The 16766-nt window shown below is 41.9% G+C and overlaps 2 protein-coding genes across 6 annotated transcripts in view; one reads left to right on the top strand and one right to left on the bottom strand.

The window, feature by feature from the left end:
• Nucleotides 1-1585, bottom strand: part of prepl (prolyl endopeptidase like) — an 83177-nt gene extending 81592 nt beyond the window's left edge. Inside the window, exon 1 of the mRNA XM_041207221.1 lies at nucleotides 1171-1585. Coding sequence (XP_041063155.1) covers nucleotides 1171-1368 — 198 coding nt within the window. The 5' untranslated portion in view covers nucleotides 1369-1585. The remainder of the gene's footprint in view (nucleotides 1-1170) is intronic.
• Nucleotides 1586-1719: 134 nt separating this feature from the next.
• camkmt (calmodulin-lysine N-methyltransferase) overlaps nucleotides 1720-16766 on the top strand; it is a 322062-nt gene continuing 307015 nt past the window's right edge. For 4 of the 5 annotated variants that reach the window (XM_041178487.1, XM_041178505.1, XM_041178514.1 and 1 more), the window contains exons 1-3: nucleotides 1720-2155; nucleotides 11344-11519; nucleotides 13531-13595. In XM_041178487.1, the coding sequence (XP_041034421.1) occupies nucleotides 2018-2155; nucleotides 11344-11519; nucleotides 13531-13595 (379 nt within the window). In that variant the 5' untranslated portion in view covers nucleotides 1720-2017. The remainder of the gene's footprint in view (nucleotides 2156-11343; nucleotides 11520-13530; nucleotides 13596-16766) is intronic. The other variant, XM_041178496.1, reaches the window with a different exon arrangement.

Raw genomic sequence — 16766 nt, 5'->3', positions numbered from 1 at the left:
ATTCTGTCACTCCTGCCCTCTCCCCTATTGCTCCCTTCTTTCCTTTTCTCCCCTTAACTTCCCTATCCTGACGCTCTGTATTTGCTTATAAACTGTTAAATCTCTTACTTCTTCTAGTTCTAATGAAAGGGCATTGACCTGAAAAGTTAACTCTGTTTTTCTCTTCATAGATGCTGCCTCTCCTGCTGAATGTTTCCAGAAATTTCTGTTTTTATTTCAGATTTCCAGCATCTGTAGTATTTTGCTTTTGTGGTAGCATGTTAAACTATAAAGCCAAAATAGCTGGAGAAAGTTGCCTTCAAACTTGGATTGTGTCCAGTTTGGTCACTTAGACACAAGGGATGGAGACATCAAGAGACGTCACTTAGGCATCAAGTGATGGAGAAAATGTGAGGCAAGTGTATTCAGTCAGTCATTCTGTTCTTTTTAGTTAAAGCTTTCTATGTCCGCATTTATGATGGAACTTGCCCTATGTAAACATGTCACATTCTAATTATACACAACCACCTACGCCAACCCCACCAATGATGTCACTGCAGCATCTCCATTGGTAGAAAATGATAAATACAGGTTGACAAGTTTTCATAAGCACTTTCCAGTATAAAGGTGAATATAGCAAAATACAACGGGAAAGTTTAAAGGAAGGGCAAGCGTGCATATGTATTAAATACAATAGTTGCATATGGCAAGTATATCCTTCCTTGGCTCTCTCCCGTGTCTAGTGGCATGTAAGGCAAACAAAGAATGTGCTTATATTTGTTTCCATGGCTAGTTTTTCCTGGAACAGGTTGACGGCCCGTCGCCAGAGGAGCACCGCTCCGCAGACTCCGCCGTTGCTACCACCTGCCATAGGTGGATTGGAAGGATTTATTGTTTGATAATGACTACATTATGAACACACCTTCCTTAGCCATCAAGTCCTGGAGTGGGACTCCAAGCTGGAGCTTCTGACTCAGGGGCAGGGACACTACCCACTGTGCCACAAAAGCATATACTTGAGGTATAAAACACAGATGTGAAAGCAACAGGACATAACCAGGTTTGGGCATAACTAACTGTAAAACAATGTACACGTGTAGAAAAGTTAGAGATATATACTAAATTATAGAAGGCCATAGTGACTTTGATCGTCTTGCTGATGAAGCTCAATTCATGGGGGGCAGTACTCACCTGATCATTAAAACCTCGAGATTGCTTATTTTGTTCCATTCCTAAATTTTTATAGTTTCTCGCAAGGCTGGTGAAGCTCTGGCTGCTAGACTCAGTCTCATAGGGGTTCCTTAACAGCGCACACGGTGCTGCTGCAAAGCCCCTGGACTGATGAATGGCCAACTTAACCTTCAGCAATATACTGACCACCCTGTGCATCTTAATCCCAATCCACGCCGTAAAGTCAATCACTGAGCCGAATACACGTCAAACAAAACACTGGGGAGATCGCTGCCTTGGAAGACCCCACCCCACCCCACAATTTTGTTTCCAAAAAAAATAGTCTACAGATGACAATTACTGCTTAGACTGGGAGAAATTACAAATGAACAGTCCCGACTGCCGATCGCCTCACTGTCCTGTCAGCGACCAGGCGCCAGTCAGGATGTCACCCTGAGACTGAACAAATCAATCACCCACCCGTCAATCACCGTCCAATCACCACCGCCTTTCACGTCGATTTCAACTCCACGTCGATCGCTTTGGTCTTCAGTGCCTTCTAACCGGAAGTAAAACAAATGCACGCGAGCCGGTTCTGACTCTGACTTATTTTTTGCTCCACTTTCCACCACCCCCCACTTTCCCCACCCCTAATTTTATTTAACAAAATTTCTGTGCCTTTTCGGGGGGGGGGGAAGGAAAGAAAGAACAAAGACTGGAGCATTGTGAGCGGGAAGCCATCATTAAGATGCATCACTGTGGAGCAGGTGTCATTCAGATTAAACCAAACAGAACAGCAGTAGTTTAAGAGCGAGCGAGACTTTGTTCTTACTGCTGCTCTGGGAACCAGTTGATCGTTGTCGCGCGGATGGAACGCGGCCCCGGGAATCAGAATGTGGCGGCCGGCTCCGAACTCGGGGCTGTCCATGGCTGCCATGGAAACGGGCGGGCGCGTGAGCAGCCCCCGCCCAGTCCGGCGAGAGCCCGCTGGAAACTGCTGCAATGGGTAAGGAGCCAACCTGGGGAGGGTGTTGCCGCGGAGGTTTCGCCTTTTATCAAATGCATACATTGGGAAGAGCGGGAAGGCAGAGGGCTGCAGCATCATTTTCGACTATGCATATGATGGAAGTGCTGTACCCTACATCACATATCTGTTATAAATCAGCCGCTGCATTGCACACACACACCGTCAAGACCAAGTATCGTCTTAAAGTGGTGAGATTCGAGAACAAGGGATAATTCGACCAAGGGGAACAGACAATTTAGTCCTTATTTTAAAGTTATACATTGGATCAGATTATATGGCACAGAAGGCCTTTTAGTTCTGGCCTTAACTGAATTCCCTTTAGGTACTGTCACCTCTTTGAAAACCGCTGTCATCACCCACTCTTCAGGAAAAAAAACCCACCGTCAATCCTTCTGTCTTCCAAATGATCATTCTTTGCCAATCTTCCTTTCTTCAAGTGCTTCAACATAGTCACCTCCCAAATGTGTGCTCATCTTTCCCCCAACTCCAGGTTTGAATCTCTTCAATCAGCTTTCCATCCCCACCTCAGTACTGAAACAGCTCCACCCAAAGTCACAAAGGACATACATTGTGATTGTGATGGTAGTGCACTATTTCTTCCTTGCCCTTGTCGACCTTTTTGCAGCCTTTGACACTGTTGACCTCGCAATTTTCCTTCAACTTCTGTCCAGCTCAGTGGGATTGCTCTCATTTGCCTCCAATCTTACCTATCCAATCAAACCAAAAGCATCTGCCTCAAAGGGCTCTCTTCACATCTCTATGTTCTTAACCCTGGAGTCCACCTAAGCATCTATGTGGCCACTTCCTCTCCTTCATCTGTATGCCACCCCATGGCAGCAGCATATAATGCTACGGAGCCAGATTTCACATGTACACTGAAGAAACCCAGCTCTACCTCCACCATCTGTCATGACCCCTCCATTGCTTCTATGTTGTCAGTCTGCTTGTCTGACATCCGATCCTAGCTGACTCTCATCCATATCCTACCCAACCACTGTCTCAGGATGAATGGAACTCTTTGTAAACTTGGTGTCCTATTTTACCCAGAGCTGGGTTTCTAACTCCAAATCCTCTCCATCATAAACACTGCTTCCTTCCATCTCTATAACATCACCAGTCTATGTCCAGCCTTAGGCCATCTGCTGCTGAAACTCTCACCAATGCTGTCACCACCTCCAGTCTCAACTTGTTCTAATTGTCTTCTGGCTAGTCTTGCATCCTGAAGCCTCCATAAATTTTGGCTTATTCAGTACTCTGTTGCCTACTTCCTGTCCTGTGCCACATCCTGTTCACCCATCATACTTGCATTCGCTGAACTATATTAGTTCACGGTCCCCATAATCTCAAGTTTAAAGTTCTCATCCTTGTGTTCAGATGCTTTCATGGTCTTGTCTCTCTTCAGCCATCGAAGCATATTGAATTAAAGGGATGGTGGGAACTTGGGTACATAATTAACAGGTATAGGAGGCAGAGAGTCATGGCAAACAACTGTTTGTCCGGTTGGACTGAAGTATGCAGTGAGGTTCCCCAGGGGTCAGTATTAGAACCATTTCTTTTCTTCTTATCCAAAAATGAACTGGACTTGGGTAGAGGGAATACAATTTTGAAGTTTGAGGATGAGAAAAAATGTAGTAAATAGTGAGCAGGATAGTTGAAAATTTCATGAGGTCATAGACAGACTGATGGAATGGGCAAAAACATGGCAGGTGAAATTTAAAGCAGAGAAGTGTGAAGGAACCCACTTTGGGAGAAACAAAATGGAGAGGCAGTATTACCTAAATGGCAAAGGCATGATAGGCTGACGGGCCTCATTCTGTGCTGTAAGATTTTGAGTGGCATTTAATGCCCTCCCTGTGGCTGATTTGGTGGTGGGGGGGCATTTAATTGGGCAGGAGCGTAGTGGGTGGGACCCTGCTGCCTTCCAGACTCTGCCCCGATTAAGTCCATGGCGGGAAGGCCTGTGAGCGGCCTTCCCGCCCTGCTGCCATTGAGGTGCTTAAGTGGAAATTTAATGCCCACTTGAGGGCCTCATCCCACCGCCGCTGGAATTCAGTCAGTGATGGGCGGAGGACTTGCCATTTTGGAAGCCAGTAAAGTAAACCCTGTCGGGGTTGCTTGAAGCTTTCTGAGGGGTTGGGGGGGTCGTGGTGCAGGGTCCATCGTTCAGAGGCATTCAGTGCTTGATCAAATGACGTGACATCAGGGGTGTGGCTGCTGAGAGCCAGACCCTTGCCCTTGTTGCCTGCTCCTGCTGTCACTCACCTGTGCCTTGGCCCATTAGTAATCCTGGGCTTTGGGTGGTGTAGTACTGGCAACAGCCACCACCTGCCTGGTGGCACCAGAAAGCAATGAAGAGCTGCTGGCCTCTGATTGGCTGGCAGCCCTCAGTAGGCAGGACTTCTGCCCCTGGAGTGCTTGATCCTGGGGAAGGCCTGCCACTGTCCATTTAAATATTGGATTGGCACTTAATTTGGTGGACCTCGCCGAAAGGAGGCAATGCGGAGATTTTTCTGGCTCTCCAGCTGGTCGGTCGCCTCCATTAAATACCATCCTATGATTTTAACCCTTCGAAAACTCTGTGTGTTCCTCCAATTCTGACCTATTCTATATGCCCTACTTCTTTTGCCCCATACCATTCGTGGCTTGGTGTCAAATTTTGCCAGATTCTGTTTTTACGAATTGTCTTAGGTATTACTTTCAAGATGCTATATGAATACAGGTTATTGTGATTGTTGATGAGATATGCCCTCTGTGTATACTGTCAATGTAAATTTGCCCCCATCTAATTATTTTAATTCTTTCATAGAATGGCAAGGTCAGTATTTCTTGCCCATCCCTAACTGCCCTTGAGAAGTTGGTGGTGAGCCATATTCTTGAACTGCTGCAGTCCATGTGGTTGCAAGTACACTTGTGCTGTTAAGAAGGGAGTTCCAGTTTTATGACCCAACAACTGAAGAAATTGAATTATTGTTCCAAATCGGGATGGCATGTAGCTTGGAAGGGAACTTGCAAGGGGTCAGTTCCTAAGCATTTGCTGCCCTTATCCTTCTAGGTGGTAGAGGTTGCAGGTTTGGAAGGTGCTGTCAAAGGATATTAATGTGGTTGTAGGTATTAATAATGGAATAAGTTAAATAGATGTACATGCAAATGTCTGCTTTTATATTTATCAATATTAGAAGTCTCGTATATACTGCCCACTCCCTGTATACATTTAACTTTCTTTCAATGTCGTTAATTCTCATATGGTTTAATTTGAGGCATGACAGAAGTGTTGCCACCTTGTGTCAACATTTATAAAGTCAACAATTCTACTATGCCTCTTACATTTAATTTATGTTTAAAAATGTGATTGTCACACCTCTTGTATGATATTAAACATTAACATAAGAATGTTAACTATAACTAAATAAGTAATTTCTTTCAAAAATAAGTCTCCTTTTGATTCCTAATAATTGAAATTTCTAATGTCAAGCTAAGGTTTTTGACTAAAACTTGTATTAAGAAATTTGCACAATAGCCATCTTACACATTGAATTATTCCTTGTAACTTAAGGCCTGCACCTACCCCAAAATTCTGGGCTTTGACTTGATAAGCTTGCCGTGTAGTCTTGAGTGTATATGATGTACCTAATTTCCCAGGATGCATCAGTGTTCTTTAGCTGGGTTGGATTATTCTTTGGTGAGGTGTGACTGAAGAATGAGACTGCTGATAGCAGACTTGAGCCTTTTGTACTCTTCAGTGCATTAAGTTCCATGTGTCTTTTGCTCATTGTAATTGAGTTGACTTACTGAATTTTGAAGCAGATAGTCTTTAATTATCACCTTTGTTGTGTTGACAGTTAGAACAGCTCAGTTATTACCTGTTATGTTAACAATTAGAAAATATAAACACTCTCTTTGAGGTAGAATTTAAGGTTTGCCTAGTTTTTTTGGTGTTCAACATATCAGTTTCACGGTTTGGGATTTTCAGAGGCATTTCTTTGCTGCTTTGGCTGACTTTGGAAGGTTTTTTAATATTCATTAGCTTTTGGAGAAATGAATGTGGCTGCAGGACTCCTGTAAAAAGGTGGAAATGTTTCTGGGAGCGTCATTCAGGCTGTCACACTTTGGGGAGCAGCAGTAGTAGCATGGCAGCACAGACCCACTGAGATTCAAAAAAGATGGTGAGGGAGGCAAGGACAAAGGAGGCCTTGCTGCATGCAGGTGTTTTGCAACAAGATATCTTGCAATGCTCCTCTATTATATGGAGGCTGCTCTAAGAGCAGGCAGGCAGCCACTGACCTGTGTCACCTGCCAGAATTCTAAATAGACATCCACTCAGACCTGACTCTCCAGTCAGAGGTAATAGTATTTTCCTGTTCATAGTACCAACAGTTGTCTTCATTTAAAAACCTTCATTAAACCTCATTTTATCTATTTCTGCTCTATTGGAAATATTTTGAATATTGTAATGTAGTCTCTATAGTTTACCATAACTGACATAATTTTTGGTGATTCTACGGTATGCAATCTTTCTATGGCTTTAATACCCTTTCAGTGTTAGCCTGACCAAATCAGCATGGTATTCTGTGGCCTAACTAATATTTTGTATAAATTCACCCTAACTCTTGTACACTATGCCCTATTTGTAAAACTCATATTGCTACTGGCCTTTTTTTTTAAAATGGTTTCTGCAAACCTGTATCCACACTAAAGGAGTTATTTATTTAAACCCCTAGGTGTCTCTGTTTGTCCATAGCTGTTAGTGAATAGATTATATCTTCTGCATTAGATCTTCCCAATTGGTGCTCACAGCTGGAAACAAATCCTCTTTTGAAGCTTCTTTGGGCTTCCTCTGTTCTCCAAGTTAACCTCATTGCTGTGGCTTGCTTCCCTCCTTTTCCAGGGCCTCCTTAATGAGGTGCCATTTTGTTCTTGATCCTTGACACCTCAACCTGGTTGTACTTCAGGATGCCCCCAGATCTGTTCAAGTACCTGTTGCAGTGCATCAGCATGCCAGTGGCATGCTCTTTGGTTACTTTGCCCTTGCTGCGAGGATATCATGAGCCAGATGGGGCAGATGGCTGCAGCATCACACAGAATCCACTTACATTTGTCGGTCAAATAATTGCGAGATGGTAGACAGTCTTAAAATGCAGTCATTGTAAGAGCTGCCAGGGATGTGAGCATTGATTTGCATAATCCTGTAATGAAAATTCCAAATAAGTTGAACGTTTAGAGAAAGTAATCATTTTTCCTTGGTGTATGTAGTGGAATTATGCGATAGAGCATGTAGCCAGATATGAGTATGCAGTGCCCAGATTCTACAGACACCCTGCTGCTCTGTGAAATTTTGCAGCTCTTGCCTGCTGCTTCAAGCTTTCCACAAGGAAGGTTATCAGATTACTTGCTTAAGCAACAAGGTGTCAGTTGTTTCCTAAAATCTCTGTTGCAGATTAATTAATGTGATTGATGTCCTAAATGACCTGGAAGCATAGAAGTCAAGGGCTGCAGTGACCTTCATAACCATTGGCTGTGCCTTGCTTGGGGAAGATTTTGGCTGCAGGCCATGTTGGAGCATGCACACAACTACATCACAGCCCCTTTGTAAATCTCAGCTAGACAAGAGCTGCATCTCTGACAGATTGACACATACCTCACTCTGTAATAGTGAGTGCTGTATAATATTGGTGCATCTTACTTCACCTGCATTGCTTTGTTGGTGGTCCGCTTCTTCCTTCAAATGCTACAAGTTAAAACTGCATCTCCCAGCTCTGTGACTTCTATTGCTGAGGAGGTAGAAAAGAAAGAACTTTTATTTACTTGGTGCCTTTCACGAACTCAAGATGTTCCAAAACACACTTCACAGCAAATGAAGTATATCTGAAAAGTGATCACTGTAGTCATGCAGGTGAACATGATACACTGTGGTTAATTTGTGCCCAGCAAGGTCCTATAAACATCAGTGAGATAAATAATCAGATAATCTGTTTTAATTTAAGTGATGTTGGTTGAGGGAATGTTGCCCAGTGAGATGGGAGAAAACAAAAGCAAAAAACTAGTGGTGCTGGAAATGGGAAATAAAAACAGAAAATGCTGGAAATACTGAGGTCAGGCAGCATCTGAGGAGGAAAAAAAAAACGGAGTTAAGGTTTCCGGTCTGTGACTTTTCATCAGCACACCCCTGAAATTGTGCCTTGAGGGTTCGTTTACTCCCACTCAAGAAGCGTCACCTCTGACAATTCAGCATTCCCTCAGTACTGCATAATCCAGTAACAGTAATTTGTGGAAACACTATCACAGCAAGGTCCACTCCAAATCCTGTACCATCCAGATTGAACATATATTGCCATTCCTTCACTGTTACCAAGTCAAAAAAAGTGGAATTCCCTACATAATGCTGTTTGAGAGCATCATCGCCACAAAGATCGCACAGTTCAAGGAGTAGGACTACCAAACACCACTTCAGGGCAACTAGAGAATGGGCAATAAATGCATCGTCGCCAGCAATGCTCATATTCCAAGAACAAATATTTTTCAAATAAAGCATACAAGTATAAGGAGCTTTCCATGAAGAGACTAATTGTGGTTCTGAGATTACGGCAGTTGTCCCAAAGATACTTCAGCAATGAAAAAGAGGATGAGCACACACAAAAAAATCTCTTTATAATATTAAGGCAGCACTCTTTGAAAGTGATTCACAAAGCAACTTGGGCCAGCAATACCAGACGTGTTTTCTTTGGATAAGTAGGTGAAGTGGCAATAACTGGCAGGAACATAAGGAAACAGCATCAAGTGTATAAGTACAAAATTCTGTGCACACTTACAGCTGCATGAATGGTACCCAGAAATTCTACAGGGCAACTGCATGAGGCAGTGAACTGGAGGGACCCTAATCTGTGGTGAGTTTTGCATATTTTTCAGATCAACCAGATCAGAAAAACCAGAAGGCTGTCTTTTAACTGTTCCTGCCCTTATCAAACTGAAACTTCACACCTGACCAACAACCAAAACAGCAACTTACATTTGTATAATGTTTTTTGTGCTATAATAAGTCCTGAATTGCTTTACAGGAGCATTTTAAAATTGAGCTACATACAGTGATACTGGGGCAGATGGCCAAAAGCTTGGTCAATGAGGTAGATTTTAAGGAACGTCTTAAAGGAAAAATGAGAGGTAGAGAGGCAAAGAAGTTTATGAATTAAATTCCAGAACATAGGGCCTTGACACAGTTGAAGACACAGCAACCATTGGTGGCTCGATTAAAATTGGGGATGCTCAAGAAGCCAGAATTAGTTAAGAGAGGTTATCTCTGAAGGCTAAGAGACTAGAGAAAATCAGAGGTAGGAAGCACGAGGCCATGTAATGATTTGAAAACAAGGATGGCAATTTTGAAATCAAAGTGTTACTTGATCAGGAGCCAATGTAGGTCAAGCACAGAGGCAAAAAGTGAACCGGACTTGGTGTGAATAAAGACACGAACAGCAGAGTTTTGGACGACCTCGAGTTTACAGACGGTATAATGTGGGAGGCCAGCCAGCAGTGTACTGGAACAGTCATGTCTAGAGGTAACAAAGGCATGAATGAGGGTTTCAGCAGCAGGTGAGCTGAGAGAGAGTGAAGCTGGGCCATGTTACAGAGGCAGAAATAGGCAATCTTAGTGATTGTGTGGATAAGTTGTCAGAAGCTTATCTTAGGGTCAAATAAGATAGGTTATCAACAGTCTAGTTTAGTTCCAGACAGCTGCCACAGAGAGACATCACAAGAATATGTATAAAATATTTTACATATGGCGTGAGCTTCCTGTTGTCAAGATTTTTGTTAACATTTTTATGTCAGCATTTACAATTGGAATTGCTTATGTGAATATTTGTAATGGAAATTTTCCTATGTAAATGCTGCCAGCCAAGCTGTAGTTATAGGCATCCTGCCACTACCTGCTGCCTAAGTATCTCTTGTTTGTCTCCCAACTACAAAGCACCAGCCCACTCATTTAAGTTTAAGGCCTGCGCAACTATCCTGAAAGTTATGTTGAATTTTAAATTTGTGTTTCTATTTAACCTATATGCCCACAAAACTCTGTGCCTCTGTTCCCAATTTGATTTTTACACCTTCATTGGGCCTCAAGCTCCAGCCTGTACAGTCCATTTCAAAAGTACTGCTCCCTTAGGCCCTTCGTTCCCTCCAAGTCCTGTCTCCACCTTGCCTGTTTCTTCAACCCCACAGACTAGCTTTATGGTTTCCCCTGCTTCCTCCAACTCTACGGGCCTTTGACATTTTTTTCCTGCACTTCCGGCCCTTCATCCTCCACCAGGTCTTTTTTCAGCCTGATGGGCTATTTTTGTTTCTTTTCTGTTTCTTGTCGATGCTGCTGATCCTGAATGTCGTGCGTTCCCCCTACTTCCCTTCTCCCACCATCCTGTCTCTAGGCCTTCACACAAAGGATAATCAAAAAGCTGTGGCTACTAGGTCAACTGAAATCTTCAACAGTAAAAGTGATTAGATTTTAGTTAAGTAGGTATATTGAAAGATATGAAACAAAGGCAGGCAAATGGAGTTTTGGTACAGATACAGATCAGCCATGATCTAAATGAATGGCAGAACATGCTTGAAGGATTGAATGGAATTGAGAGGATAAAATATGAGATACACAAAATCTTGGGGCAGATGGCTCTCTACAGGAAAATTACTGGTGTATATAAGTTGTTGTGCAGTCAATAAAGATGTAAGCTGCACCCTTAATCATAGAATCATAGTTTACGGTGCAGAAAGAGGTCACTTGGCCTATCAGGTCTGCGCCGGCCGATAAACAAGCCACCAGCCTAATCCCAATTTCCAGCATTTGGTCTGTCGTCTTGCAGGTTAAAGTACTTCAGATGCATATCCAGATACGTTTTAAATGAGTTGAGGTTTTCTGCCTCTCCTACCGTTTTCAGGAAGTGAGTTCCAGACCCCTACTACCCTCTGGATGAAACATTTTTTCATTACCTCCACTCTAATCCTTCTACTGATCACGTTAAATCTATGCCCCCTAATCAATGACCCCTCTGCTAAAGTAAATAGGCCCTTCACAGTTTTGTACATCTCAATCAAATCTCCTCTCAGCCTCCTCTTATGAACCATTGTTCAAATTTTCTCAAGACAAATGTGATTGTATGAGTAGGACTAATCGTTTCTTCTTTCAACAGGTGCTGAAACAGAAGAATATAGATAAAGAAAATCTGCAGCAGGTTTCTATCAGAAGATGTTTGACTTTCAACATATTTTCCACAAATGTGGTGAAGAAATTGGAGTCCGATTCTGATAATGAAATGTGGGTTGAATACACTTGCGTTCCCTATCCACAGTATAGGGTGTATTTAAGGTAATCTATTGTCTTAAATGTCTTGTTCTTGTTTGTTTGATGTGTAGTACTAAATTGCAAAAATATTCATCTCCATTTATGTGACTTCCTAACCCTGTTCCTTACCCCTCCAATTTGGGGAATTTATGTTGTCTCTTCTTTGACTTCCTCTGTGTCTGTTTACACATCACATGCAGTAAGGGATGCCAGATAGGATAGCAATTTACTCTGAAATTCCTGACACTGCTACACTTTAACCGACCACTAGGGTGATCTACCCATCACGTTGGGAAAGCATTTTGCCTCTTGTGGCCAGTCCAGCCAAGATCGGGGAACCTGCGCTGTTAAGCGGTAGAGCTGAAACCTATGTCTTATCAAAATATGGTTCACTTAATTACTATACCCACCAGATGCTTAAATTTACCTGACTTTCTAATTACATTGATGGGTAACAAAAAATCAAAACAGCAGAGAATGAATGCGAATATTTTAAATTACTAGGTGTTGCACCAAAAGATTCTTAATCCAAATGATTACTGCAGTCCTCGTCTGGTATATTTGTTGAAATCTGTGAAATTAATAAGTTGCCCTAGTACATTATCACAGCTTGATTTATTCTATGGGCTCCATTAAAATTTTCTTTTTTGCAGACAATACATTAAGTTAAAACATTTTTAATTGCCAATCAATATTCATCTCCTATATACCTGAGAATGCTGACACCTTTTCGTTTAAGTTGCATGATCGATCCATGTGCAGCGTTCTAGATTTCTTCTGTTTAAAGGACTAAATTGCACAAAATAAAACACTTCCAAAGACATTCATTAATGCATAACTTTCATAAATGTTTGCCATATTTGAATCATGGATCTAGTTGATAATGTACCAACTTACCTTGTTGCTTCATATTTTAAGTTATTCTCTTGTATCTTTACTTACTCCCCTTGCTCATGAATGAGCATTGCTAAATGTTGGATGGGTCTTTATGGGGCATTACAGCTATACCAGGACCTGTCCACACTTACCGTCTACATAGGTTTCTCAGATAGAGTTATATGGATAGATATCTAAAGTTTCCCCACTTGTTAACCAAGGACTGGGCAGAGATAAAAAGACCAAACATAAACTGGGTGACTGCTTTGCAGAACACCTGCGGTCTGAACGCAAGAAAGACCCAAACCTCCCCGTCGCTTGCCATTTTAACACTCCACCCTGCTCTCTTGCCCACATGTCTGTCCTTGGCTTGCTGCATTGTTCCAGTGAAACCCAGCGCAAGCTGGAGGAACAGCACCTCATCTTCCGACTAGGCACTTTACAGCCTTCCGGACTGAATATTGAATTCAACAAGTTTAGATCTTGAACTCCCTCTTCCATCCCCACCCTCTTTCCGTTTCTTCCCCCTTCCTTTTGTTTTTTCCAATAATTTATATAGATTTTTCTTTTCCCACCTCTTTCCATTATATTTAAATCTATTATCTTTTATACCCTGTTAGCCTTTCCACCCCACCCCCACTAGAGCTGTACCTTGAGTGTCCTGCCATCCATTCTTAATTAGCACATTTGTTTAGATAATATCACCACCTTCAACACCTCTTTGTTCTTCTGTCTGTGACATCTTTTGATTATCTGTTCCCATCACTGCTTGCTTGTCCCTACAACCACACCCCCGCCCACTTCTCTCCCCCCAACCCCCCACCTTAAACCAGCTTATATTTCACCCCTCTCCTAATATTCACTCAGTTCTGTTGAAGGGTCACGAGGACTCGAAACATCAACTCTTTTCTTCTCCGCCGATGCTGCCAGACCTGCTGAGTTTTTCCAGGTAATTCTGTTTTTGTTAAGGACTGGGCAGAGATTATTCACATTGCTAAAATCAGCTGCTAAGGCATATTAGAAATGTACTCATTTTTATTTGTATTCAGTGTGACACAGTTTGTATAATAATAATTGATAAATATAGATTGGGACTTGATTTTTAAAAATCTTTCATCGTGGGAAGATTTTGTACTTAACAACCATTTACTTTGTTAAGACACAGTGTTGGCCCTCTGAATGTTGAAGATGTTCTCACCAGTTTTGACAACACAGGAAATGTCTGTGAGTCCATTTCATTTTTTGTTCAAATGTGATGTGATGTTGGGGGAAAGAAAACTCATAGCATTTTTCTTAAAGAGGCACCGTCTATATCATGGAAAGAAAAATCATTATGTGTTATTGCATGACAGTGCTGTTTCCACAGTGTTATGTCATGAGTAATGCAGATTGGATTCATATGCTGAGTTATTGGCAAATGAAAAAATTGTCAAAGACTTTGACAAAACAGTGCCTCTTTAATGATGGAACTGATTACACTGTAAATGTCTTTATTTGTTTAGATCTGTTACTTCACTAATACATAGTTTCATATATTGGTTAGTAAAATGATTTAAGGAAGGTTGTTTTGTAGCTTTCAAATTTATAATTGTGCAGCAGATTTTATTTTTCTGTATGCCTAATTTCTTTGTATTAGTTTATTGTGTTTTTTGTGTTTATTTGTGTGTATGTGTGATTTCTGCTGAGTTTAGGTTTAAGAATAGTCACCATGTGCATTAATTATTTTAGTTGGGGGTGGATGGGATGTGCAGTTCTGCTGAAGAACAGAATGATGATTGTTCAGTAACAGATTGGTAGAATTTATATTTTTTTTAGGACCAAAAAATGTATTACAGACATAAGTCTAAATACATCAAAGCCCTTCTGTGATCTGCCTGAGGCACTAAAACAACATCTTAGCTAAATGTTTTTATAACATGTTTATTGGATTTTTGAAAAAGTAAATCATTTCATGTGTTTTGTATGTTTGGGACAGTGAATAAAATTGTTCAGGTGATTGAGCTTCGGAGGTGATTGTCAGTGGAAGGGGCACAATCAGAGTGGGACTATGCATTGATATGTCTATTTTGTAATGGGTAGGTTGAACTTTTTATCTCCAGAGCAATGGTTTAAATTCTCTTACTAGGGTGGGAGCAACTGGGTGCACACTGTCTTGGCACCACTGTAGTCACATTTATAGGTTGAAAGCCAGCTCTTTACTGCCTGTAAAATGGGTTTGTGGCTATAGCAGCCCAGTTGCTCAGCTACTGAGCATGCACCACAGCACCAATCTGCCCATAAGCCAACATAACTTGGCACTGAATTACCAGTAATATCCTGAATTGGAAGTAGAATGTTTCAGAGCAATGCTGTAGAAAGTACTTTTGTTTACATCTGCACTTGCCACCATTGCCTACAAGTGTTTGATAGTGATTCGAGAGGGTGAAAGCGAGCGAGCGAGTGAAAGGGGCTGCAAGCGGAAGGGTTGGGGAGGGAAGTGATGAGTGAAAGGGTCGGTGAGTGACCATGGGAAAGACAAGTACTGACATCGCTTTGAGCTCTAGGAACAGACATGAGGGAATTTCGGCTGATTAATTCCACCTGATTAATTATATCAGGTTTGACTCTCATCTGTTAATTTCCTATCATGGGATAGCCTACCAGTGAGCTACAGTGGCAGTGAACTTATTTAACCATCAGGATGCATGCGGCTGTAATAATTAAGTGTGCAGCACTTGCTGGACTGTTTTGTGGCCATGTAGGCATGTAGCTTAGAGGGAACACTGCGTCTGTCTTCACAAAAGAGGGGGAGTGCAGCAGACATTGAGGTTTATGCCCAAAGTGGTAGATTGATCGGAAAAGTAAAAGCCCATAGGATCCAAGGGAAAGTGACCAGTTGAATCTAAAATTGGCTCAGTGGCAGGAAGCAGAAGATCAGTGGATGTTTTTGTGACTCTTTCCAGTAGAGTTCCACAGGCCTCAGTACTCAGTCTCCATGCCTTCCATAATACATATCGATTATTTAGACCTGCATGTAGATGGCATGATAAAGAAGTTTGTGGATGATACAAAAATTGTTTATGTGGTTGATATTGAGGAAGAAAGCTATATGCTGCAGGAAGACATCAATGGACTGGTTGAGTGAGCTGAAAAATTACAAATGCAATTCAATCCAGAGAAGTGTGAGGTAATGCATTGGGGAGGGCAAATAAGGCAAAGGATTATACAATAAATGGTAGATTACTGTGAAGTGTAAATAACAGGGGCCTTGGGGTGCATGTCCAGAGATTACTGAAGGAGCAGGACAGGTAGATAAGCTGGTAAGAAGACATTAGCTATGGGCAATAAATGCTAGCCGTGTCAGTGATGTGCACATTCCATGAATGATGAAAAAATGAATGTGGGACTTTTTACTTTATTAGCCAAGGCATTGGATGATGGAGAAGGCAGGTCAGGATAGATCTGTATAAACCACTAGCTAAACTGGAGCTAAAGTATTGTATGTGGTTCTCGGCATCCCTTAACAGGAAAGATGTGATACCACTACTGATAGTGCAGAGCAGATCAATGAGGCTGTTGCCAAGACTGGAGAATTTTAACTGTGAGGAAAGATTGGATAAGCTGGACTTGTTTTCTTTGGAGCAGAGGAGTGCTGAGGGAAGAATTAATTGCATAAAGTTATGAGAGGCCTGGATGGAGCGTATATGAAGAACCTATTTCCCTTAGCAGCGAGGTCAATGACCGGGGGCATAGATTTAAAGTAATTGGTAGAGGGGAGTTGAGGAGAAGCTTTTTCACCCAGAGGTTGGTGGGTGTCTGGAACACTGCCTGAAAGGATGGTAAAGGCAGAAACTTCCATCGGTTTTAAAAATTGCTTAAATATGCACTTGAAGTGCTCTAACCTACAAGGTTAAGGAGCAGTAGCTAGAAAGTGGGATTAGACTTGATAGTTCTTTCTCAGCTGGCACAGACACAATGAACCAAATGGCCGCCTCCTGTGCCATAAATTTCTATGATTCCATGAATTGGTTTGCATTATAAAGGGTACAAAGGAATGGTCTGATATACAGGTTTTTATTTGGGGTGGCAGGAGTACCTAATGTTGTCTGAGTGCCTCTGTAATATGGAGGGAAATAACCATCCACGTTGCTTGCTGGTATTCATAGTCCAGTGACCTGTGCTGGAATATGCTATGTTTATGTGTATATTGGGCAAAGGTAGAATAGAGATGCAACCGTGTAATTCTCTTATACTCTGTATGGACAGTCTGTCAAGATTCACTGTGTATGCTCACATATGAAGAATTTCAAATTGCACCGGGTATTGGAGGGTGCTGAAAGCCTACAGAACTGTAGTCCAGCATGAAAGGATGAGAGTTCATTGGAGGGAATAAAAGAAAAGCCCGATCATACCGCA

Source organism: Carcharodon carcharias, chromosome 2, assembly GCF_017639515.1.
Source record: "Carcharodon carcharias isolate sCarCar2 chromosome 2, sCarCar2.pri, whole genome shotgun sequence".
NCBI lineage: Eukaryota > Metazoa > Chordata > Chondrichthyes > Lamniformes > Lamnidae > Carcharodon > Carcharodon carcharias.
Note: the sequence above shows the minus strand (reverse complement) of the source record. Positions and strands in the feature narration are given on the sequence as shown.